The 26362-nt window shown below is 30.6% G+C and overlaps 1 protein-coding gene across 2 annotated transcripts in view; it reads left to right on the top strand.

Annotated features, from left to right (window-relative positions):
• The window catches only part of LOC140052335 (FGGY carbohydrate kinase domain-containing protein-like), a 90590-nt gene extending 66278 nt beyond the window's left edge, over positions 1-24312 (top strand). The window contains exons 8-13 of one of the 2 annotated variants that reach the window (XM_072097857.1): positions 20155-20324; positions 20722-20878; positions 21346-21420; positions 21913-22033; positions 22868-22917; positions 24106-24312. In XM_072097857.1, the coding sequence (XP_071953958.1) occupies positions 20155-20324; positions 20722-20878; positions 21346-21420; positions 21913-22033; positions 22868-22917; positions 24106-24255 (723 nt within the window). In that variant the 3' untranslated portion in view covers positions 24256-24312. Of the gene's footprint in view, positions 1-20154; positions 20325-20721; positions 20879-21345; positions 21421-21912; positions 22034-22822; positions 22918-24105 lie in introns of both variants that reach the window. The other variant, XM_072097856.1, reaches the window with a different exon arrangement.
• Positions 24313-26362: the final 2050 nt, after the last annotated feature.

Below are 26362 nucleotides of genomic sequence, written 5' to 3'. Positions count from 1 at the left end.
GTTATGATCAGTATTTGTAGGTTTGTGTGTATTTAGTCCATTTCTAGTTTGCTTAGTTTTCAGAATTGTAGTTTCTATAGTTATTGTATCTGTTGTAGGTTCTACAGTAGGTAGTTCATTTACAGTAAGTATACTAGAGTTTCTTCCAATAACATTGTACCTTTGTACCTCACAAGTGATAACAGCATTGTTCATATCAGCTGTCACTTTCTCAATCTTCAGTATCTTCTCATCACCTAATGTTGGACAGTTGGTATTTTTGCTGCTACCACCATTGATATTTGTACAATTTGGATTTTGTTTAATTCCTCTTTTTAAACTACTTTTTTCTGATGTCCAAGTATAGTTGAGTACTTGAGTGGTGTTACCCACAATGCATTCTAATGTTGCTGGTTGTCCCAACGTAAAATTATTTTCAACAACAATCTCAATATTTGTGACAAAAATTGTAATTTTACAATCAAATATTTTTGAGCTCCATGATGGTACATTTGTTAAACATCGATATTCAGACCCATTCATGTCTTTTTTAGCAAAGAATGTTATGATGTGATGATTTTTATAAGTGCCATTATCTGAGATCCATATTAGTTTAATGTTTGGGTATGTAGCAATAGCTTCACATTTGATGCTAACTTCTTGTCCTTCAAAATAAAATGGCTGCAAAGATGTACATTTAGGATTCACTGGAATTGGCCAAACTGTAACTGATTTCTCTTGCTCAGATATTACATACATACCATTATCATAGACACATTTGTATGATCCCGTGTGAGACCTTGTGAGATTTAAAATTATTACTGTAAAATCCTGTATACTGTAATCCCCAGTTGAGAAACCTGTAACAATCTTAACTGAATCTTTAGGTAAAAAAGAACCATTTTGTGAAAGCTGTATGTCTATTTGGTGGATACGTGTTTGAAACCATTCAAATTCACAAGTGAAAGTAAGTTCTTGGCCAGCAAAATAAGTCTTATCTTCAGTACTTATGCTTATTTTTGGGATTTCCTCTTTTATAAATGGTTGGTGTGTTTGCTCAGATGAAACAACATGTAAATAGCAAGTAACCATAAATAATTTTCCAAGTTGTATTGTTGAAAAGCATTGAAACAACATTGTATCTAGTCCACGATTCCTGTTCATTGTATTCAGTTTAATCTATAAACAACAAATTGCAGCAGCTAGTCCACTTGAGTATTTACAGTAAAGGCTTTCATACACAATTGATTCATTAAAATAGCATGTAAACTTTATATACTGTCAGTGTTATTCTAATTTTCCCAAGAAAATTTGGACACAATTCTTGTTTTGTTCTTCAATTGTCACTGCTTAGATCATGGTAGAGTAGTTAAATTTATAACAAACTTACGTATATCTTTGCCACCTTATTGGTTGATTTCATATCACATGGCATTGATAATTTGTATGTGATGTTCAATTACTTCCGTTTGATAATCAGCTTGTATTTATTTATTTATTTATTTGGATTTACACCTTTAGATCGGTGGCACACTTACCACAAAGGTGCATCCTTCACAATATAAAATATAACAATTAACAGAAAAGTAAAAAAAGGCAAAAGCAACTATCAACCCCTATCCTACCCCCCCCCCCCCCCCCAATTTACATCGATACATACAGTAGATCATTACTTTACACAATGAATACAAAACAAGATATAGTAAAAGTGTATAAAATAAAATAAAATAAAATCAGCTGATGAACACAGCTTATTACGAAAAACCCCCAACTCCTCCCCCCCCCCCCACTTTTTCTTTGTAAACATTTTGAGTTGCTTTATCTCGCAACAGTTCTAATGGAAAAATAGTATGCCATTGTAAAAGCAAACCTATAGTGCGCCATCTATAATTGTTCAGCCAAAATCATATAGCACCGCCTTTTTGTTGTGGTTTGATTGACATCAACTCATGATGGCAGTGTCAGGTTTTGTGTTTATGACTGAAACCGAAATGAACAATGAAATACTGATCTAATGTAGTAGATGTGTTAAGAAATAATTAAATGTTTTCTGTATTTAATATATTGAATAGAGAGAGCATTTTTAGTCAACAAATGAACATATTTTCCACATTAAACTCATAGAAAACAATTATTTGTATTATTTGCACTCATCCCGATGATATGCAAATTAGCTTAAATATGTAACTTAGGGTGAAATTACATTTAATATTACCATTTCTCAAAAACTATTAGTCATAGAGAGTTTATTTTTTATCACTGATTTATTCAGAATGTATATATTTTTATTAATTTTTTTATCTATTTTTACTCGCTCCCCTCGCAAAGTACACCCCTAAAAATAAATCCTGCACATATACTGAGATGCAAAATTTACTGGAGTTAAGTTGTTATAATAAGTTCCAAAGTTTTGTTTCTTTATTTTTATTTAAAATCTTTGAATATTCCACTAAAATTCAAACATTTTAAATAAAAATAATTTGATGGTTTTGCCGCTGAACAAATAATAATTTAAAAAATGTATGAGTAATATGATGTCAGCAATAGTTTAAACAAATGTTAGTCTAAAACTGTCGTCAGATGTCTACACTTTATTTCACTTTCAGTTTTATTTGTTAGAAACATCAACATGCAAAAGAAGTAAACAAAACAATTTAAAGATACCAGTGACTTCTACAGTTTAGTTTTTATTGTTAATTTGCATGAAATGTTTATACAATCTTTTTCACAAATAAGCAGTTCCTTATTTATTTATTTATTTATTTTATTCATTTCGGCAATAAACATAAAATAATAATTACAACAAAAAAAACAAAAACAAAAACGAAAAACATAGAAATATATATATATATATGAAAAACAAGACACGAGGCCGAGGAAAGACAAAAGCATTAAACAAAACGCTGTCACCGGTAAGGTGTGTCTCTCCAACAAATTATTATACACTATCATCAGAAAAAAAAGTAAATGTTGTATTAATTATTAATGTGCTAATAATATGTTTAATCTATCCAAAATATTTACATTTTATATATTACTCAAGAAAAGGGCTGTCATCTCAGGATCTTTAGGAATGTGCCCAAAATGATCTGTACTGGCTGCATTGACCACCGGCTGCATTGACCACCGTCCTGGAAGAGGAATCTATGGGAATGGGTGTCCTCCTTATCCTTTGAGAATAGGTGGGCTTATCCCTGAATCTTTACTTTTATATGAGTGTTCTTCAAGTTCAATACAGTATATATTTAGGTTCTATTATAGTCAGACTATGGTTCTATAGATAGGAGTAATTTATCATCTGTGACATTTATCAAAAGTTGCTGTTATAATAAGTATGTAAATTACCAATTTCATCTGTGTTGTCAACTTCCGGATTATGTTGACTTTACCCTTCCTCGACAAGTTTCTTCCTCATGTTTAATTTCTCTTACATTTTGATCACAATTAGAGCTGTGATCATGTTGTTTAACTATTGTCAAAGGAATTAGGTAGTCATCTGTGATGTCATCAGAATTTGTGTTGATATCCTGATAAATATGGAATTCTTCTTTCGTAAGATTATTGAAAATAATGTCACCATGAGATTGTGTATTGTCTGATGTAGATGGTGCACTGATGGACAATGGTACTGTGTTGTAAGAGTCATTGACATAGCCGATAGTATGTGGAGTTGTGCCAACCTGAGGTACACTTTGATTTGAAGCCTTAAAGCGATGGAAGCAAATAACCAGAATGTAGATTTGAAATATCAATAACATTAGACATCCAAAAATAGCAACAATGATAAATATATAAGTAAAATGTCTGTTGCTGTCATGGTAAGTCTCATTGTCACTGTTCTCCTTACTTCTTGTATTTTCTTGTGTAGTTAGTTCTCTTCTAGTGTGCTTATCATTCTCTGTTGTAACTCTATATCTTGTAGTTTCTATAGTAGTTATTCTATATGTTACAGGTTCTACAGTAGGTAGTCCATTTACAGTAAGTATACTTGAGTTTCTTCCAATAACATTGTATCCTTGTACCTCACAAGTGATAACAGCATTGTTCATATCAGCTGTCACTTTCTCAATGTTTAGAATCTTGTCTTCTCCAAATGTTTGGCAATCTGTGTTGTTACCGTTAATATTCTTACAACTTGTATTGCTTTTTTCTGTTTCAATTAATCTCTTTAAACTTTTAGATTCTGATGTCCATGTATAGTTGAGTTCTGGAATGATATTATTATTCCATTTACTGTAAGTATACTAGAGTCTCTTCCAATAATAATTTTTCGTGGCAGTTAAGTAGATAAATATGCATTTTTCTTATAAAAAACAACAACTTTATGCACTGCTTAGTCGAGATCAACTGCTTTGTAGAGATTTGCTGAGCTGTAGCAGTCTACACTGCCCTCTATAATAATTTCAATACAGAAAACTTAAGATCATCTTACAATGTTGTTAATAAGGACATTTATACAGCAAAACCATTTACAAATAAACATTTGAACTGATCATATATTTGGTGTTTATATAAATATACATTTGATTCTTCACAATTTCAGATATATTGTAGGCAGTTTAGTGTAACTTAACTGAATCAGTTTCTCATTTCAGTATTTTTAATAATTATATAGCGCCCTCTGTATAGGGCTCTCTACAAAACTAATTAAAATCATTAAAGCGCAGAGCAATATTGGAGATTATGATTTATGTTGGATATTATATGAACAAAATCCAGGTATCAGGCTGAAACTGTTTCCAGATATGTAAAGTTTATTTCACTTTCACTTTTATTTGTTTTACAAATATCAGCACAAAACAAAACAGACATTGCTTATTGTTCCAGTTTATTTTTCAATGATGTTTGATGAGAAAAATTATTTGGTTTTTCTTGAAAAACCCTTAACATTAACTTTTTCATATAATTACAATTATTAAATATGAGAAGGAAATAGAAACTGTAGATGGAGCTAAGGTCTTAGATAAAATCTAAACTGTACATCATATTAAGAATATAATTGTTAATCCTTTTATAGGATATAATCAACAGTACTGTATTTGTAACTACATGTAGTAGCTGTATTTTATATTATCTAAATAATGAGTGCAATTGTACAATAATTTGATGAGGTGAAACACCTACATTTTATGAGAAGCTAGTATAAGGCCTAAACAAATCGAAAAGATTTGTTAAGAACAATTACAGACAGAGCAGCATATCCTTGTATTGCATGTGGTTGTTGCTCATTGTACAAAAATGAATGGCAATATAAAAAAATTCAACGGCCATATACCAAATTGATGATGTATGGATTCAATGGGGTATTGATTGAATATCATGTGACCCACAATCTAATCAAAAGAGTCTACTCAGATATGTTTTAATAATGTTTAACCTATCCTAATCATTTATTCAATAATATCAAGATAAAAAGAATGTGTACTTTTTAATGGAATCTACCATTTTTTAGTAAAATAGTTTTTCAAGTTTACATTGTTTTTAACTCTGTTTTAGCTCTGCCAAGTTACAGGAGTTAGGTATCCATCAGTGACATCATCAAAAGTTGTGCTTATGTCATGATAAGTGTGTAAATCAACACTGCCACCCGTTGTGTTGTCAACTTCAAAATTGTTTGTTGTTCCTTCACAGGCTTGTTCCTGGTTTATATTGTTTATATTTTCTTCACAATTAGAGCTCTGATCATGTTGGTTACATGTTTTCAAAGAAATAAGGTAATCATCAGTGACGTCTTCAGCATTTATGTTAATATCCTGATAAATATGAAATTCAGGATTCTCTTCTTTAAGGCAAGTAATGTGAGATTGTGCATTGTCTGATGTTAATGGTGCACTTATGGGCAATGGCACTGTGTTATAAGAGTTATTGTCACAGGTTATACTTGTACCAACTTGGATATCTTGATTTAAAGTTATTTTCCAACGACGGAAGCAAATAACCATAATATATATCAGAAATATAAGTAAAAGATTCCACAAACTATAGCAATTGTTTTAATGAATTTGTCGTCGTTTCTACTACTTTCAGTTTTTGTATTTTCTTGTGTAGTTAGTTCTCTTCTAGTGTGCTTATCTTTTTCTGTCGTAGCTCTATATCTTGTAGGTTCTATAGTAGTTATTGTATCTGTTGTAAATTCTATAGTAGGTAGTCCATTTACTGTAAGTATACTAGAGTCTCTTCCAATAACATTGTACCCTTGTACCTCACAAGTGATAACAGCATTGTTCATATCAGCTGTCACTTTCTCAATGTTTAGGATCTTGTCTTCTCCAAATGTTTGGCAATTATCTGTGTTGTTACCGTTGATATTCTTACAACTTGTATTGCTTTTTTCTGTTTCAATTAATCTCTTTAAACTTTTAGATTCTGATGTCCATGTATAGTAGAGTTCTGGAATGGTATTATTCGTATCAGACACAATGCATTTCAATATTGCTGGTTGACCAAATGTAACATTATTACCAAAAATGTGTACATTATGTATTTTAATAATGATTTGACACTGTTTAACTGAACTCTTTACATTTAAGATACATTGATGTTTAGAACCATTAATATCTTTCATGGCGGTTACATTTTTTGTAACATGATTTTTTGAAGTGGGTTCATCAAATCCCCATTTTAAGGTCAATTCTGGATATGTACCACTGGTTTCACATATTAATGTCACTTCTTGTCCCTCAAAATAGAATTGTGGGGAAACTTTGCATTTTGGATTCTCTGGTTTTGACCAAACTTGAATAACTTTTTCTTTGGATGGAAAAATAGACTTGTTGCTAGTATTATATGCACACTTGTATGATCCAGAGTTATTCCTTAACATATTTCTCATTTCATATATTCTTTTAAAAATGTTTCTATTTATTCTATAGTCAAGAAAGTGTATCTCAATAATGTTACTATCGTGTAAAAGTGCAATGTGTTTCTTATGGAAGTTGTCAATGTATTTATATTCACAATAAATATTTAAATTATTACCAGCAAAGTATGTTCCTTCTGGTATGGAAATGTCAACACTTGGTTCAGGTACATAGCTATAGGAATCTTGGCAATAACAGCAAGTTGTTAGAAATAGTATTAACAAGTTCACTAAAACTGACTTTGATGACAACATTGCATCAACATTGATGTAAGATGAACTAGATTCATCACCTTTCTCTGTTTCTCTTCAGCCCTGCACCTTCCAATATTCCCTGTTTTTCTTGCTGCATAGAGTTCTTTTAAATTAGGAATGAAAGTTAAAAGCAATCAAGATGCGACTTAAATGTATATTCCAGTTTTAGTAAAGTATGAATTAAAACTATGGCAAGAACTCCTTTAATAGCATTATCACTATCACATAAATCTTTGAGTCTTACAGTAAGATGCTAGGTGTCACTGTACTTGTTGCGTTGTATATAGCTAGAAGCATTTGATTGTAATTGGTTTATTCTCAGCCAATCAATCTCGTTCTTTTAATCAAGTTGCTACATTCTGGTAATTTTTTAAATTTTTGTACTCTGTTCAAATTGTGAAGGTTAATGCTTTAAATGCATTTATATCCCATTGAAACTGTTTTGTGTGCACTTCATCTATTGTCATCTGTTGTCACATCTTTATAAATTGCACGGTGTAGGTTTATCATTATGACAAGACAGTAACAGTATAGTCAACAAGAACTTCTTTTAAAGTTGGAAATCCTATGAAATATTCTCCATTTTAATTGTCCCAGATGATGGTGCAAAATTATTATATTAGAATATTGATAAAACAAAAATAAAAGCATGACAAATATTGGCGATTATGACAATTTGTCATGTATACATGAAAAATACATGCAATAAATATTTATTTTAGTTTCAAATTCTTTTCAACTCACTGTGTCCAACAACTTTGTGTATTAAAAGATTTATATTTCATTCACAATTTGAGTGTATCAATTACCTGTAGATTATTTTGTGGTATACTTCATTTTTTTCACAATTTTTGCTTAGTAAATATACATTTATCTTCAGATGATAAAACAGGTAAAAGTAAGAAAAATCATCTATGTATATCAGCCTGTTTCCAGATATGTAAAGTTTATTTGAATTTCACTTTTATTTGTTTCACAAATATCAACATAAAACAAACGATTAACTGAGACATACTTCTATACAGTTACAGTTTAGTTTTCAATGTTATTAGAAAAATTATCGGGGTTTTACCGAAAAACTCTTGACAATTACTAAATATGGGAAGAAGGAAATACAAGTGTAGGCAGGCACAATTAAAATCAAAACTACACATAATTTATATATAATTTTATTTCCTTTTACAGGTATAACCAGTAGTAGTGGTGGTAATTATAAAATAGTAGTAATTCTTGTAATTTGGCGAGTTGAGTATATATTTTAAAAACTACATAAGATAAGATAAGATAAATCTTTATTGTCATGAACACAACAAGGCGAACATGAAATTTGTTAACATCCAATCGACTTAATTTTATATTAAAACATAATTAACCTGATTAGGTCAGTATAAAATAAATGTACTAATAATGTTAACCTATCCTACATGTGTACATATTATATACATTACTCAATAATCTCAAGATAAAAAGAATCTGTTATATCATTTTTAATGGGATCTACAATTTCTTTGTAGGTGTATTCTTCATGTTCTGTATGTTTGGAGTTTTCATCTTTTTTAACCTCTTCTGCAAAAAATACAGTGACATCATCAAAAGTTGTGCTTATGTCATGATGAGTGTACAAATCATCTGTTGTGTTGTCACCTTCCAAATTGCTTGTTGACTTATTAACCATTCCTTCACATGTTTGTTTAATATATGTCATATTTTCTTCACAATTTGAGCCATCAAATTGTTTAACCATTGCCAGAGGAATTAGGTATTCATCAGTGACATCTTCAGAATTTATATTGATGTCTTGATAAATATGGAATTCAGGGTTCTCTTCTATATTGATAGTGAGACAAGTATCACCATAAGATTGTGTATTGTCTGATGTCAATGGTGCACTGATGGGCAATGGCACTGTGTTATAAGAGTCATTGTCATGGGTTACACTTGTACCAACTTGGATATCTTGATTTGAAGTTATTTTCAAACGACGGAAGCAAATAACCATAATGTATATCAGAAATATCAGTAAAAGACTTCCACAAACTATAGCAATGGTTTTAATGAATTCAGTGTCTGGGTCATTGGACACTCTACCACTTTTAGTTTTTGTATTACTACTTACTTCTTTCTCTGTCATAATTGTTTCTGTTGTAGGTTCTACAGTAGTTAGTCTATTTACAGTAAGTATACTTGAGTTTCTTCCAATAACATTGTACCCTTGTACCTCACAAGTGATAACAGCATTGTTCATATCAGCTTTCACATTCTCAATGTTTAGGATCTTGTCTTCTCCAAATTGTTGGCAATTTGTGCTGTTGTTGCTACTGCCATTGATATTGGGATTTGCATTTCGTTCAATTTCTCTCATTAAACTTTCAGATTCTGATATCCAAGTATAGTTGAGTTCTGGGACAGTATTACTTGTGTTACCCACAATGCATTCCAATGTTGCTTGTTGTCCTAATGTAAACTTGTTATCAACAATAACCACTTCAGGGTTTAATAATAAAATTTTAATTTCACAAGTCAAACTTTTAGAGCTCCATGACGGTACATTCATTAGGCAACGGTTTTCCAAATCATCATTGTTATGAGCAACAAATGTTTTAATGCACATATTTTTAGAAGTTGGTTTATCATAGTTCCATCTCAATTCAAGATCTGGATATGAAGCTGTAGCTTCACATGTTAAAGTCACATTTTGTCCTTCAAAATAGAATGATTGTGAGGATGTACAGTTTGGATCCTTTGGAATTGGCCAAACTGTAATGTTTTGTGTAGAAGATTTATTTAAATCCTTAGCGTCTATATATCCACATTTATATGATCCTGTGTGAGACTCTGTGAGTTTTGATATTGTTATTTTATATTCCTGTATAAAGTAATCTCTACTTACATAAATAGTAACAATCTGTGATTGGTCAATTGTTAAAGCTGTATCATTTAGTAACAGTTGAATGTAAGTTTTATTTAATCTTCCTTCCCTGTTGAATGATTTAAATGTACATGTAGCTTGAAGTTCTTGGCCAACAAAATAATTTCTATTCTCAATACGTATGCTTACTGTTGGACTTCCTGGTGGATGTAAACGCCCTGTTTCTGCTGCTAGACTAGTTGATTGTTGCAAACATAAAACTATAATAATTATTTTACAGTTTAGCAGGAAAAATGGTGACAACATTTTATATATAATCAAACAGGTACTGTTCCACAGTAGAAAATTATGAATCTGTACAGCAATCAAACACATACATAACAACTGTTTTTCCAGTTCTACACCTGGTACCTTGAAATTTTTTTTGTTTCTGTTTTAAATGCTAGTTGCTTTCTGTTATTTCAATGGAGAAAGTAGTTTAGTTTAGTTAGTTAGTTTTATATAGTTGTGTAGCTTCCGATTAGTTCCTGGTTCAGGCATTTCTGAAATGCAAATTTTCTCAAATGTGTAAGGACTAAAATATAAAATTAGATAGATTAGATAAAGACAGAACTTTCCTGCTGATCTAATTGGTTAAAAATTGTCAGATGAAAAAGAGAGTAGTAATGACATCATCAAAACTTTCTCTGATATTATAAATATTTTCAAATACTGAATTCTTATATTTGAAGATTTTAAATGGATGGATTTGATAATGGATTTGTATGTGTGTTTCTTGTATTTTATTACTATGTATTGCTTTAAATAAATATAAAAAATCACATACAAATAGCAAATAAAGCAACAAGTAGTTCTGAAAGTGGTAGACTATAGTTTTTAATTTTATTTTCTGAGTATTGTGTGGAGAAATATCTTATATAAATTGCATGTGAGCAATTACTTATAATTCTAAGTATGTACAACTCATTTATAAACAATTTAGCATGCAAACGGCATGTGAAACTCATGCTTCAAATGATACTTGTCATTTTAGTTTTATCAAATGTTCAAAAGAAAATAAATTTTTTTCTAGTCAATAACTTTCTAGGAATAGATAGCTATAAATATCAGCAAATTCTTGAAAACCTATTGTACAATTGGGTACTTCAAAGTACATTAAATTACAATAAATATCTTGTCAAAATGACAACATTACAGGACCCCCTTATATTCTAATTTTTTTAAATGATGACTTTGTCTAAATGAAATATGAAGAAAAAATTTTACATAATCTGAACTCTTTTAAATGTGTAGAACTATGATGAAAGAGCTGAAAATACATTTTTAATTCAGCTAGCCATAAATAGGAACTTTCTTTAAATGAATTCATTCATATAACAGCTTTATGAAGGTCACTTTTTATTCTGACAAGCTGTGACAGATTCAAATGTATAGTATAGGTACCCATTTTAGTAAAGTTTTTAGATACAAAAAATAGTTGAATGTGATGATCTGTGACCAAAGAGAAAAACAATTATCAATAAGGTCACCTAAGTTACTTTCAAAGACATTTAAATATTGTTTAATCTATCAAACATGATATCATATAGCCTAGTTTTTATACATCACTTAATCTTAAATAAAAAGATTCCTCCATATTATTATCTACCTTTACTTCAAGTTTAGTGTGTTTAGAGTTTGCAACTTTTTCTACCTGCTCCAGCAAAAGGACTGGAGTTATATATCCATCAGTGACATCATCAATAGTTGTGCTGATTTCATGATAAGTGTGTAAATCAACATTTTCATCTGATGTGTTGTCAACTTCCAAATTAATATTAGTTTGTTGACCTGCTTGTTTCTCTTGTTTAATAACTTCTTCACATTTAGAGCTTTCATGATGATCTAATTGGTTAACTATAGACAAGGAGGTCATGTAACCATCTGTGACATCATCAGAAGTTGTAAGGATTTCATGATAAAAATGAAGTTTTGGATTGTCATCTTGTGAATCTTTAAGATTATAGCAAGAATGCAATTGTTGTGCATTGGCTGACAGTGACACAGCTTTGTAAGGAGCTGCTCTGTAGGGCTTTGCTCTATAGGGCTCTGCTTTGTAGGGAGCTGCTCTGTAGGAGTTGTTATCATAGCTGACAATAGCCTGACTTGTGGCAACCTGATTACTTTGACCTAATGACCTCTTTAAACGATAAAAACAAATAACAATAACACTAATTAGAATTATCAGTAGCAGAAGAAATCCAAAAAGTGCAAGAATTACATAAATAAAAAATGTGTTTGCACTATTGTTCTCTTCAATATACGTTGTAGTTGTTTTGATGTATTTTTGAGTTGTCAATGTATCTATGGAAGGTTCTTGTCTAGATGGTCCATTTATAGTAATTCTACTAGAGTTTCTATCGCTTTTAGTTGCAACTGTACCTGTAGGTTCAATAGTTGTTATTGTATCTGTTGTAGTTTCTACAGTAGGTAGTCCATTTACAGTAAGTATACTTGAGTTTCTTCCAATAACATTATACCCTTGTACCTCACAAGTGATAACAGCATTGTTCATATCAGCTGTCACGTTCTCAATGTATAGGATCGTATCATCTCCAAACATTTGGCAGTTTTTTCTGTTGCTATCAGTGTAATTACAATTTCTGTTTCGTTCAATTTCTCGTACTAAACTGTTAGATTCAGATGTCCAAGTATAGTTGAGATCTGAAATGGTTTCATCCACAATGCATTGCAATGTTGCTGGTTGCCCTAATGAAATGTAATTACCAATGTTGTATACTTTAATATTTGTGACTAAAATTTTAATTTTACAAGCAAATATTTCTGAGCTCCATGATGGTACAATTGTTAAGCATCGATATTCAAACCCATTCATGTCTTTTTTAGCAATGAATGTTATGTTGTGAGGATTTTTAGAAATGGATTTGTCAGAGTTCCATTGTAATGTAATGTCTGGATATGTAGCAATAGCTTCACATTTGATGCTAACTTCTTGTCCTTCAAAATAAAATGGCTGCAAAGATGTACATTTAGGATTCACTGGAATTGGCCAAACTATAACTGATTTTTCTTGCTCAGATATTACATACATACCATTATCATAGACACACTTGTATGATCCTGTGTGAGACGCTGTAATATTCAATATTGATATTTTAAATAACTGTAGCCTGTTTTTAGCGTAAATTGACTTAAACTCTGATGTATCTATCACTTGGTATGTATCATTCTTAGTAATTTTTATGTTATTTTTATCAATACTTTCTGGAAAAGATTGAAATTCACAAGTAATAGTAAGTTGTTGACCAGCAAAATAAATCCTATCTGCAATATCTACTTGTACTGTTTGACTTGATATTGGTGGTAATGTTACAATGTTCACACAAAAAATATAAACAATATTTATTGACAACATTTTATCTTGTTGAATTGAAGAATCTCTGTTCTTTAAAACCCTGAAATTGCAATTAATATTTGTCCAGTTCAATGCATGCATGAATCCATAGAAAATGACACAAACAAGACTTTTCATGTAATTATGATTACAAAAAAGTTCCTATTTATGGCTAGCTCAATTACACCCAAAATATAAAGAAAGTGACTGGCAATTTCTTCTGATCAATGTTCAATAGATGTGTGATGCTTACTAAATGCATCATTAAATCATGTTTTAACAATATCTATTAACATTTAAACCAATCACTTTCATGAATTTCATATGATTATTTTAAAGCACCTTTTTATAGATTTAGTAATTTTGTAATTTAACATTATGTTTTTTAGCTGTAGTTTTTATGAGCAATTTTCTAGTTATTTTCTTTATTAATACAGAAATATTATTAAATATTATACTGTAGCACCCTCTATAGTTTGGTTTTTGTTATTTATATTTTGTTTGTAACCTGATTTGAATTCTTTAATTATTAAGTTATAATTATAAAATTGATATATCAGTAACAAAACATTTGAAGGTGTAATATATGAAAGCAAGAGGATACATATTACAGTGTTTTTACTTTTATTTCTAGAAATACTTCTTCAAGTTATATTTTGTAGAATTTGCATCAGCAGTACATATTTAATTTAACTATTATATACCATTACTTCACAGAGGTGTTCTTTAATGTGTCAAACCTGCTCCAGCAAAAGAGCTGGAGTTGTAGATCCACCAGTGACATCTTCAAAGTCGGTGTCATAATGAGTGTGTAAATCAACACTTTCATTAATATTTAGTTTTCAGTTATATGTTCTGGTATAATATGATAAAGAATAATAATGGAGCTACAGTGTCATCTATATATAAATAATGAAATGCTTTTATTTCTTATTATTATTTAAAGAGAAAAGGAAGAACGCAATTAATAAAAGAATTTAAAAATGTGTGTTTTTGCAAAAAATCCAAGTTAAAATATATGTGTATATACATGTATGTACAAGATATATTATAGAAAGAATGTCACAATCAAATAAAAATCCTAAAACTAAAGGAAGCTAAACTCTTGTTCTCCAATACTGCATCTTTGTTTTCATTACAGTAATTAGAAAGGTTTTATATTGTCTTCAATGCCATTTCCATCATTGGTTGATAAAGAAAGCATTTAAATTAGTTTGTTTATTGACATTTAAGTTTCAAATACATGGTTTCAGTTTTTCTTTTATTTTCATTTAAAGTCATTAGTTTTCTATTTTTGTATACTGTGTTTTACACAAGTTATATACACAATTCAGTATTTATTTAGTACAGTATTTATTTTCTGTAGACTGACCATCTTCAAAAAGTTACTATCAACCATTTTACCACTTATTCACCACATGATATTTCTAGCAATAATGAATTATATCAAGTATATAATGTAATTTAATTTACTAGATGGCACGCTCGCTTCGCTCGCGTACCATCTAGGAGTGCTCACAGATGGTTCTCGAATACAGTAGAATCCACGGACGGGGACTTTTTTGGGACACTAAACAAAAACGGAAGTGTCCCCCTAATTGGGGTATTCAGAAATAGAGACAACAAAACCAATACTGGATTCCATAAAGGACAATTAATTTGTGTGGATTAAAGAAATTAGGGAGAAATGGAAATGTATGTACGGGAATTGGGCGGCACTAAACAAAAACGGAAGTGTCCCCCTAATTGGGGTATTCAGAAATAGAGACAACAAAACCAATACTCGATTCCATAAAGGACAATTAATTTATGTGGATTAAAGAAATTAGGGAGAAATGGAAATGTATGTACGGGAATTGGGCGGCACGTGGTGGTGGTGATGGAACCGCAGTAATAAAGTTGATTGTATTTATATATTATAAGAACCAAACTAAATAAATAGACCTAGACATTCTGCGAAATGGAAATCGGAAATTCAAGCTCCTATTCAGTGAAAAATTAAACTGTAGTCTACCTAAATATTTAGGGCAAATCATCGGTTGTGGTGTTGAACTTCCTGTAAACATTTGTGTGAACCAAACTGGGTCGAATTTCTGTCATGAGTACTGATTTGTTGGCCTGTGATTTATGACGCCTAAGGGATCTATCTAGACTTATTTTTTAGAATAATGTACGTACCTGTCAGATACAATTGTCTTGTGTCGTATAATAAATAAGTACTGTAATAGTTACTGAAGTTACTATTACAATCTCGTCAATGAAAACACGAAAATGTATATGCACTTACTTATGAAAACGTATACAGTATTATACTCAGTTATTGAAACAGTAGGTTTAAAAAAGTTTCGTTTGTCTGTAAAATGATGTAATCAAGCTGTTTACATGAGTCTTAATTTATAAGCACATCAATAATAAAATAGTTTATCTATCCTGTAATTGGCGAGATTATGGTCGCTGTTGAATGAAATAAAGCCAATCGGTATCATATTTGTACAGAAACGTTTTCGCGGCCGAAGGGTGTAACCTAAATTCGTTGTATTATCGTCAAGAACTAACTGTAACTAAACTTACATAGAAAGTAGGGTATCATAAATTTGGCCTTAGCACTCGGGGGAGTGGCTAAGATGAAGTCCGTGGGACTACTAAATATAAATTGTAATGAACCTCGAGGGACATAAATAGGAATATTTCATGTTTCATTATCAATGTATAATAAATGGAAACTGTTTACCGATTCAAATAATAGAAATTGGTTTTTAACATTTTCCGAACCTATTGCAAGTTTATTCTCAAAGGGCCCATATATTTACCTACCGTATGTGTTAAACCAAGGGCTCATAAATTTACCTACAGTACTTGTGTTAAACCAAACTCTGGCAGACTGAGAGATTGGGATGTTCCATTCATCGCAAATCAATACATTTGTATAATCGTATATTAAATCTATCAAAATAGTATTTTTTAAAGAAAATCGGCCTGTCTTCAACATTATGATGGTGTACTCTAGCTGTTCAACCGGTTTTCAGCTATTAAAAACAATTATCGTAGGAGGAGATAGAAAAATGCGAAGCCTCCTCGCATTTTTTTGGCGGGTATTTTTCAAGATGGACATCCATTAGACAGTGTATACCACGATCGGAAAACACCCCTATTTGGGGCAAATCGTTGAACCTAAATTCGTTTTAATCGTCAATAACTAATTATCTAACTCAATTTAATTAGTAAACAGGGTTACATCAGGCGGTTAAAATCAGTATCAAAAGTACGAACCAACTTTACATACCATCGAGTGAAAATTCTAAAAGTAAGGCGCGATTTACCGAATTTTGCCCTTACGTAAATTTATATATAGATAACTATAAGATAATCAAGAAAGAGCTTTCATCAGATCAGATCAAAATATTATTCAATAATAATAAAGGCATTGTATTTTCTTTTATCCTATTAACATTTAATTAACTATTAATCTATTAAGTGTTCATAAATCACTCAATGTTAAATAAATAGACTCTGCCGTACTATTTGTAGGATCTAACATTAATTTACATGGATGTTCTTCAAGTTCAGTGTGTTTAGAGTTTTCACTTTTGTCTACCTGCTCCAGCAAAGAAACAGGAGTTAGGTATGTAGTCATCAGTGACATCATCAAAAGTTGTGCTGATGTCATAATAAAGTGTGTAAATCAACATTATCATCTGATGCATTGTCAACTTCCAAATTGCTTGTTGAATTATCCATTTTTGTATCTGCTTGTTTTTCTTGGATACCTTGTTTAGAGTTATCTTGGTGATCTAATTGGTCATCTTTGTTTTCATTACAGTAATTAGAAAAGGTTTTTATATTGTCTTCTTAATATATAATATTGATGCCATTTCCATCATCGGTTGATAAACAAAGCATTTAAATTAGTTTGTTTATTGACGTTAAGTTTTAAATACATGGTTTCAGTTTTTCTTTTATTTTCATTTACAGTCATTAGTTTTCTATTTTTTTGTATACTGTGTTTTACAAAAGTTATATACACAATTCAGTGTTAATTAAGCATTTATTTTCTGTATAATGACCAACAGACCATCTTAAATAAGTCATTTTACTGCTTGTTGACCGCATGATATTTCTAGCAATAATGAATATATCAAGTATATAATGTAATCATAATTCATAACATATTATATCCAGAATTAAAAAGCAGCTTTCATCAGATCAGATCAAAATATTATTCAATATTAATAAAAGCATTGTATTTTCTTTTATCCTATTAACATTTAATTAACTATTAATGTTCATAAATCACTCAATGTTAAATAAATAGACTCTGTCGTACTGTTTGTAGGATCTAACATTAATTTACATGGATGTTCTTCAAGTTCAGTGTGTTTAGAGTTTTCACTTTTGTCTACCTGCTCCAGCAAAGAAACAGGAGTTATGTAGTCATCAGTGACATCATCAAAAGTTGTGCTGATGTCATAATAAGTGTGTAAATCAACATTATCATCTGATGCATTGTCAACTTCCAAATTGCTTGTTAAATTATCCATATTTGTATCTGCTTGTTTTTCTTGGATATCTTGTTTAGAGTTTTGTTGGTGATCTAATTGGCTAACTATAAACAAGGGGGTCATGTAACCATCAGTGACATCATCAGAAGTTGTAGCGATTTCATGATAAAAATGGAGATTAGGGTTGTCTTCCCGTGAATCTTTACGATTATTGCAAGTATTGTCAGAATGCAATTGTTGTGCATTGGCTGACAGTGACACAGCTTTGTAAGGAGCTGCTCTGTAGGGCTTTGCTCTATAGTGCTCTGCTTTGTAGGGAGCTGCTCTGTATGAGTTGTTATCATAGCTGACAATAGCCTGACTTGTGCCAACTCGATTACTTTGACCTAATGACCTCTTTAAACGATAAAAACAAATAACAATAACACTAATTAGAATTATCAGTAAAAGCAGAAATCCAAAAAGTGCAACAGTTACATAAATAAAAAATGTGTTTGCACTATTGTTCTCTTCAATATATGTTGTAGTCGTTTTGATGTATTTTTGAGTTGTCAATGTTTCTATGGAAGGTTCTTGTCTAGATGGTCCATTAACAGTAATTCTACTAGAGTTTCTATCGCTTTTAGTTGCAACTGTATTAGTAGGTTCAATAGTAGTTATTGTATCTGTTGTAGGTTCTACAGTAGGTAGTCCATTTACTGTAAGTATACTAGATTTTCTTCCAATAACATTGTACCCTTGTACCTCACAAGTGATAACAGCATTGTTCATATCAGCTGTCACTCTTTCAATATTTAGAATGTTGTCATCTCCAAATATTTGGCAATATTTGTTGCTACCATTCTTGCAATTTGAATTTCTATTTTGATGAATTTCTATCTCTAAAGATTCTGATGTCCAAGTATAGTTGAAATCTGAAATGGTTTCATCCACAATGCATTGCAATGTTGCTGATTGTCCTAATGTAAAATTACCGCAATTGTTTATTTTGATATTTGTGACTAAAATTGTAAATTTACAAGCAAAGGTTTTTTCTGAACTCCATGGCCATGATGGTACATTCAATGAGCATCGATATTCAAACCCATTAATGTCTTTTTCAGCAATGAATGTTATGTTGTGAGGATTTTTAGAAGTGGATTTGTCAGAGTTCCATTGTAATGTAATGTCTGGATATGTAGCAATAGCTTCACATTTGATGCTAACTTTTTGTCCTTCAAAATAAAATGGCTGCAAAGATGTACATTTAGGATTCACAGGAATTGGCCAAACTATAACTGTTTTTTCTTGCTTAGATATTACAGGCATACCATTATCATAGACACACTTGTATGATCCTGTGTGGGACTCTGTAATATTCAATATTGACATTTCGAATAACTGTAGTATGTAATTGTCTCTTTTATGAGTTAACTCAAACTCTGATGTATATATCTGCTGGTCGATGGCATTCTTTGTAAGTTTGATGTAATTTTTGTCAATAGGTGCATCAAAACATTCAAATCTACAAGTGATAGTAAGTTGTTCACCAGCAAAGTATGTTCTGTCAGCTATATTTGTGATTACTTCCTGGCTTGCTATTAATGGTAGTAAAGTTGCAATATTTATATAAAAATTAACTATTTGTCTGACATTTAACGTTGTTAATTTTGACAGCATTTTATCTGGTTGAAGTTACAGTATTTACGTGCAATGTAGACTATCTCAAAAGATTAATACAGTATTTTGTTTCTAGTCCAGTTACATAAATCCGTAAAAATAAAACGGAACAAAGATGTGATGATTTTCAGTCTTTCAGTTGTATTTCATTTCAGGCATAGCTGTGCAAAATCAACATTTATTTTCACTATCTCTTCTAATTTCCACTCAACTAACTCAACTATGGAATATATGTTACATTCTAAATGTGCCATTCAATAATACATTTCAAGCAATAAATAATCATTTTATTATTTTAATACAATTTAAGACAATAAACAAGTAAATAAATTTAGTTTTGTTTATTTTAAAGTTTAATGTCCATTGTTAGTTTTTGTTTTTATGGACAGTAAAACTTTTCTATTAATAGTTACATAGTTAAATTTATTCGTTTTAAATTTAATTTTAATAATTCACATATGTGTTCTGTTTCTTTATTTTTAGTTATACCTATTTCTGAAATTATTCAGTTGACCTAATTGGTTATCAAAATGTAATGATGAAGAAAATCGTAATACATTTACATTATAGAGAATAAATATGTTTACTTTGTGTGCTGCAAGACAAAATAAATTGTTCTGTTTTGTTTTCTTGTGTTCAGGTTAGTGAAGCTGCATTGTTTGTTCCAGGAGTATGGGGACCTTACTACAGTGCAATGATTCCAGGTTATTGGTTGAACGAAGGAGGTCAAAGTGCATCTGGAAAACTGATTGATTTTGTAATAGAAACTCACCGGGCATATGATGAATTGAAGATGAAATCTGCAAAAAGGTATTCAAACAACTGTATTTTTTAACACGCACACACAATGTGATATTCTTTACCTGGTATGGTAAAACAAATGGCATTGAGTGGCCATGCAGCTAAGACAGATGCACCACAGGTATTATAAAATATAATAATTAATATGCTCAATGCACTCTCAGCTATAGTTCAGTCATCTCAAATAAAGTCTTAAAACTTGAAGTCTCATGTATGCAGCTTATGTTAACTTTAAAATATGTTTTTGTGTGTAATGAATGGTATGAGTTAAATTGTGTTACACAAATTACATTATGTATAATAGTACTGTACACTTTTTATTGCAAAAACCTCAGAAAAAAGATAGTGCATCTGTTAGAAAAATTACAATAGATTTTAAAGTAATTCTTATAACTGTTTTCAACAGGAATATTCATGTACATGATTTTATGAATGAGCTTCTTCTTTCTGTGGCAATAAACCAGAAATTACAATCACCAGCTTCTCTCACAGCAGACTTACATGTTTGGCCTGATTTCCATGGTAACAGGTCTCCATTGGCTGACCCTAACTTAAAAGGCATGGTAAGAAAATTATTAAATTATTACTAAGATATAGTTTATTAATTGTAAACCAGTATAAATTTAACTTGCGTTTCAAGACAGTTTTGTCAATCCAATCTAAACCAGAGGAAAATGTTTTCACTATTAAATTAATACTGTTATTAGTCTTTTGTTGAAATCAAGTCTCAGAGGCAGATTTTAGTAAATAGAGAAATGTGATTGTTTAGCATTGGTTTAATTTAAAGTTGCTTTCTTTCAATTTCCCTCTTTATTCCGAGTTCATAGAATTCTGGATACATATAGTGGCAATTAACTTGTGATAGATTTTTGTTGATATAGGATCAAACTTTTTAGCACAAATATAACAAATATTTGTAGCCTTTCTAAAGCAGAGTTCAAATTGTCTAGTCTAGTTTCTGTAATGATGGAAACTTTTGTTTATTAATGTCCATATAAGGAGTGATTGTTTTACCCATTTATTTTTTCAGATTTCCGGGTTAGCATTATCTTCATCGATTGAAAGTTTGGCATTGTTGTATTTGGCGACTATCCAAGCAATTGCAGTAAGTTTACAGAAAGTATATGAAAATGAAACATTATAGATGAGTCCAATATGTGTAGCTATATGATTAATAAATTGCAAACATTATCAACATTAAATTACTAGAAACTGAACAAATACTTAGAAAAATAGAGAGAGAATATATATACTTGTGATTTTCAATCATGGTTGGTCACAATTTGTTATGTCACAAACTGATTATGTAAATGTGTTTTTTTAAATTTATGACACATCAATGAGAAATAGCACAGAATACAGGAAATAAGTTCCATGGGTAGCTAGTGAGTTACACTAGCAATTTTGCTAAAGTTGCCCAGCAGTTTTCATCTCCTTCTTGTTTTGTATGTCATTGTATTGATATTGATTGATTGATGTTGGTCAAATAAATAAATAAATGAAACGAAACAAAAAATGGTTTTTTGGCTATGATAAAAAAACATTAATTTAATTTTGCTACAATTAAAAATTACTAATATTGATTTTATTTACATAGTTGGGTACGAAGCATATCATAGAATCTATGGAAAAAGCTGGCCATAGCTTCAGTTCTGTATTTTCTTGTGGAGGTCTTAGTAAGAACAAACTGTTTGTACAGGTACATGCAGATGTTACAGGTTAGTCATGCCATTCAAATTATCACTCTTCAATAATTACTCCATTTAATTGACCATGGCTTCTACTAGCATTTTCCAAAAGACGGTTGTAGCAGGGAGTCAACTGATTGTAGCATAACAACATTCTCAACCATGCTATATTTCTTTTTGACAACACATGGTGTATGGCAAACCTACTTTACTAGTGTTCACATCACATTCAACATTTATTTATTAGTTTCTATCAATGGTAAAGCAATACAATAAAAAGAGTGGTAATTTACCTCCGCCAAGGAGGTATATGTAATCGGTAGCGTGTGTTTGTTTGTTTTTTAGCAGGATTACTCAAAAATTTTACAGTAGGCTGAGGTATGAACGCTCGGAGTGGCTTTCTAGTTTATAATGAGACAATACAAAAATACCATTAATAGAGGATCTTGCAAGAAGAGATTTCTTGTCACGCAAGACTCATAAACAAACAAAAAAGAAAAAATACATTTGTATATAATTATCTTTACAATATTAAATTCATTCACAGAACACAATCTATATAACATTTAGTTTCTGGTCTCAATTAAATCACTTCAGTACCTAACAAAAAGTTTTAAAAACCTGATTTACAGCCATGTTGACTGGGAGTTACACTTGCCGTCAATTGAACCTAGGTCTTTCTGCATGATAGTCCTAATCACTAAACTACCGCCACAAATATATCCACTATCTAAAAATATCTTTGAAAATAAGTTTCTTATTTTAAATGTGATTTATAATTTTAATTTTTAATTAAGACGTTATTTATTCTTTTTGTAGGATTACCTGTAATGTTGCCTAAAGAATGCGATTCTGTTCTTGTAGGTGCTGCTATCTTGGGGGCGTGTGCTTCATCACAGTTTGAAGATGTTCAGGTTAGTAACACAATTCAGGTCATTTTTTAAAGGTATTCAACTACTAAAGGTTGCTGTACAATCTTGCAATTGTTCTGAAATCATATGTACATCCCCAATACGTTGTCAAAATGTGGTTCTCAGTAAAGTTGTACTTTAACACCTGCTTGAATCACCACTCTAAACTTTCATCAGTATAGGTATATTTTGAATTTTGTTGTAAGAATTGTAAATTTTTTGGTATTAACAATAGTTTAAGGTAATTGGAACATATTTTGGGCATTTTTTATTTTTTTTATACTTCATACGCATCCAACAGCGAGCAACTCGCCAATTACAGGATGGATAAACTATGTTATAATTTATTGTACTTGTTGAAAGAGTCATGAGTTACAACCCTGGCACTAGGTCAGAATTGAAACTTGGGATTGGATGGCAAGCACATTAATCACCACCAGCACTATTAGAACTAAAGTATTAGTATTCAAGCACAATGAATATTTTAAATATAAAAGCTATTACAAAATAAACATGTGCCTGGATTTCACAAAACATTATCACTTTTCAGTACAGGTTTCACAAATGTATCAAGATCAAAGAAACTATTAAGATAATTATAAACATGAATTCAATATTAATGTACTAATTACTGTCTTTATTGTAAGAGATTTTCATTTCATTTTTTTCATTTCTTTATTCGAATTCATAAAATAACACAACATAAAAAAAATACAAAGAATGAATTCAGGGTAACACAAAAAAGTAACCAAAGGTCAAACTTATTTCCATTGAGGTAGTAACAATTGTTTTTAATTTGTTATTTATTACTACTTTTGGACTCAATAATAACAAAATAAAGACTTTCTTTCATAAATCAGCAACAAGCAACAAAAATGAACTTCTACAAATCAAAAATCAAACATAATGATAAAGAGTCCAGTTCAGCCACCTCACTATATCAAACTTTTCAAAAGTATTCTGTCTCTTGCTGGAAAATTCCATCAAATCAGTCAAAGACTCTAACATTTTTGCCTCTTCATTTATTATCTTCTTGTAAAAATATTTTGTTTCTGGACCTTTCCTAATTTTATGATTTTTAAAATGAAGTTACAATGGATCTATCAAGTATGAGCTTACAGAATATAGTACTTAAATAATAATAATAATAAAATATTTTTAGTTCAGCACAATAAAAATAATTTCTTTTAGGATGCTATGAAACACATGTGTAAGGTGGGATCTGTTGTAGAACCAATAAGGTCAAACATGTCATTCTATAAGAAGAAATATGCTGTGTTTAAGAAAATGGTACAGGACCAAAAAGAGTACCAAAGTATTATGGAAAGTATATCAATATAATACAATTATTTCAGTGATGCATATGATGCCAAAATGTTAAGTAATGTTATAAAAACATTATGTGATTATCTAACTTAAAAAAATCCATTTTGTATAAAGTATGTGAAATTATATAAACTTTTAATTTTGTTTTAATGATGCAATGATTTTTTACATTGAAAATATAATTTACTCAAATAAATATAAATACATGAATGCAGATGTAAGTATTTAAATTAATGTTATTGTTTATTACTATCTCTATATTTTGGTTGTTATGCTACAACCGTCTTTGGTAAAAGATGGTTTTAACACAACCGAAACGTCAAGACATTCTCTACCATACTTGATCTCATTCATGTGGTGTACTGCAAACCTACTCTACTAGTGTTTATTCATCATGCAGAATTACAATCTAAATAGATCTTTCAGAGTTAGGATAAAAATACCATTAATCAGGTATCTGAAATGAGATTATAGATTTATGACGGTCATATTTATGGTTCTCATACAGTTGGAATCACTTCCAGTTAGGAGTCTGCCCTCTAGCCATTTTAGCTCTTTGAGTATCTCCAATTATAATGATGTCATATAATCTTTGCACCCTCTGCTGTTTCAGTTGTCATGTTTACCCCTGGACGTATAAACTGTTCAAAACTAGTATAACTTGTTGGCATTTGCACCCTCTGCTGTTTCAGTTGTCATGTTTACCCTGGACGTATAGACTGTTCAAAACTAGTATAACTTGTTGGCATTTGCACCCTCTGCTGTTTCAGTTGTCATGTTTACCCTGGACGTATAGACTGTTCAAAACTAGTATAACTTGTTGGCATTTGCACCCTCTGCTGTTTCAGTTGTCATGTTTACCCTGGACGTATAGACTGTTCAAAACTAGTATAACTTGTTGGCATTTCAAACTATAATAACACTCAGTAGTCTATATGAAAGAAGTAATGTTGATTTTACTGGCGCCTTGTTTTAGTGACATTGATACCAATGATATAATGAAAACTAATGAAATCAAAACCGAGATATTAAATTGTTTATTATAAAAACAAGTAGAGTAGATCGTTATTGCTAAACTGAAAGTTATTCATGTCATGTGAATGTCAAAAATATTATAAATGTCAAATACATTACATTGCCACATTATGTTCTAAACATATATTAATGTTAATGGAATATTTAAAAACAAATTTAATTAAAAGTAATGAAGACAAAATGAAAAGGGATATACATCTAAATATATCATAAATCTAAACTGGAAATGAAAATTAGTTTTTTGTCTTTAAAATGCTTATTTAAAAATATTTTTAGAGTTTATTTTAATTTTCACTTTCTATATATACATAATTATATCTTGAAGTAAAATCCCTCCTTTGACACACCCCTTTAAAAGGAACTTGTCCGACAAATGAATGAGGGGAAATACATGTTTTCACACTACAGGTCCCTGGAGGTGTCTCCTTAATAGGGATGATTACACTGTAGTGTTCTAAACATAAACCTTTACAGAATATTTGGAATCATCAATTTTTTTTTAAGGGATTCTGCTGCGGTTACTGCAGTAACTACATTTTACTGCAGTAATATATGATTTTAGTTCACTGTAGAAGTTTATGAAGTGACAAAACACAATATAGTTACTGCAGTAAATAATTTGGAAATGGTCCCTACATTGCCTGGTAAATGTGCTCTGCCATTATCTCATCTGATTGGTTCTTCGTTGCGGCTTTGTCAACTTTGTAGATTTTGTTTGCGTACAATGATAATTGTCGACTATTGTTATACAAACTGGTACTGATACTTGTTGCGTACTCATGCTCGGTGCTGTGATGATGGCCTCCTATTAGATCCATGTATCCATGTTGTTTTTCGGTTAATTCGTTTATGTTCTCAGCACTCTTGGTGGGCTTTTCAGTTTGTTGTCCATTAATCACAACCTCAGGAGAACTTGTCTTCACGTGTATATCTTTCTGACAACCATCTGGGGTGTGTTTAGTACTTATTTGCACAGCCTGGCTTTTATTTTCATATTTATCAGCTCTTGTCGCTAACTTGTAAAGAATAAGTAAAACAAGTGCTGTGGAAACGAATGCTGTACACCCAACTATTATAAGTATCTCAA

This window comes from Antedon mediterranea, chromosome 6, assembly GCF_964355755.1.
Source record: "Antedon mediterranea chromosome 6, ecAntMedi1.1, whole genome shotgun sequence".
Taxonomy (NCBI): Eukaryota; Metazoa; Echinodermata; class Crinoidea; order Comatulida; family Antedonidae; genus Antedon; species Antedon mediterranea.
Note: the sequence above shows the minus strand (reverse complement) of the source record. Positions and strands in the feature narration are given on the sequence as shown.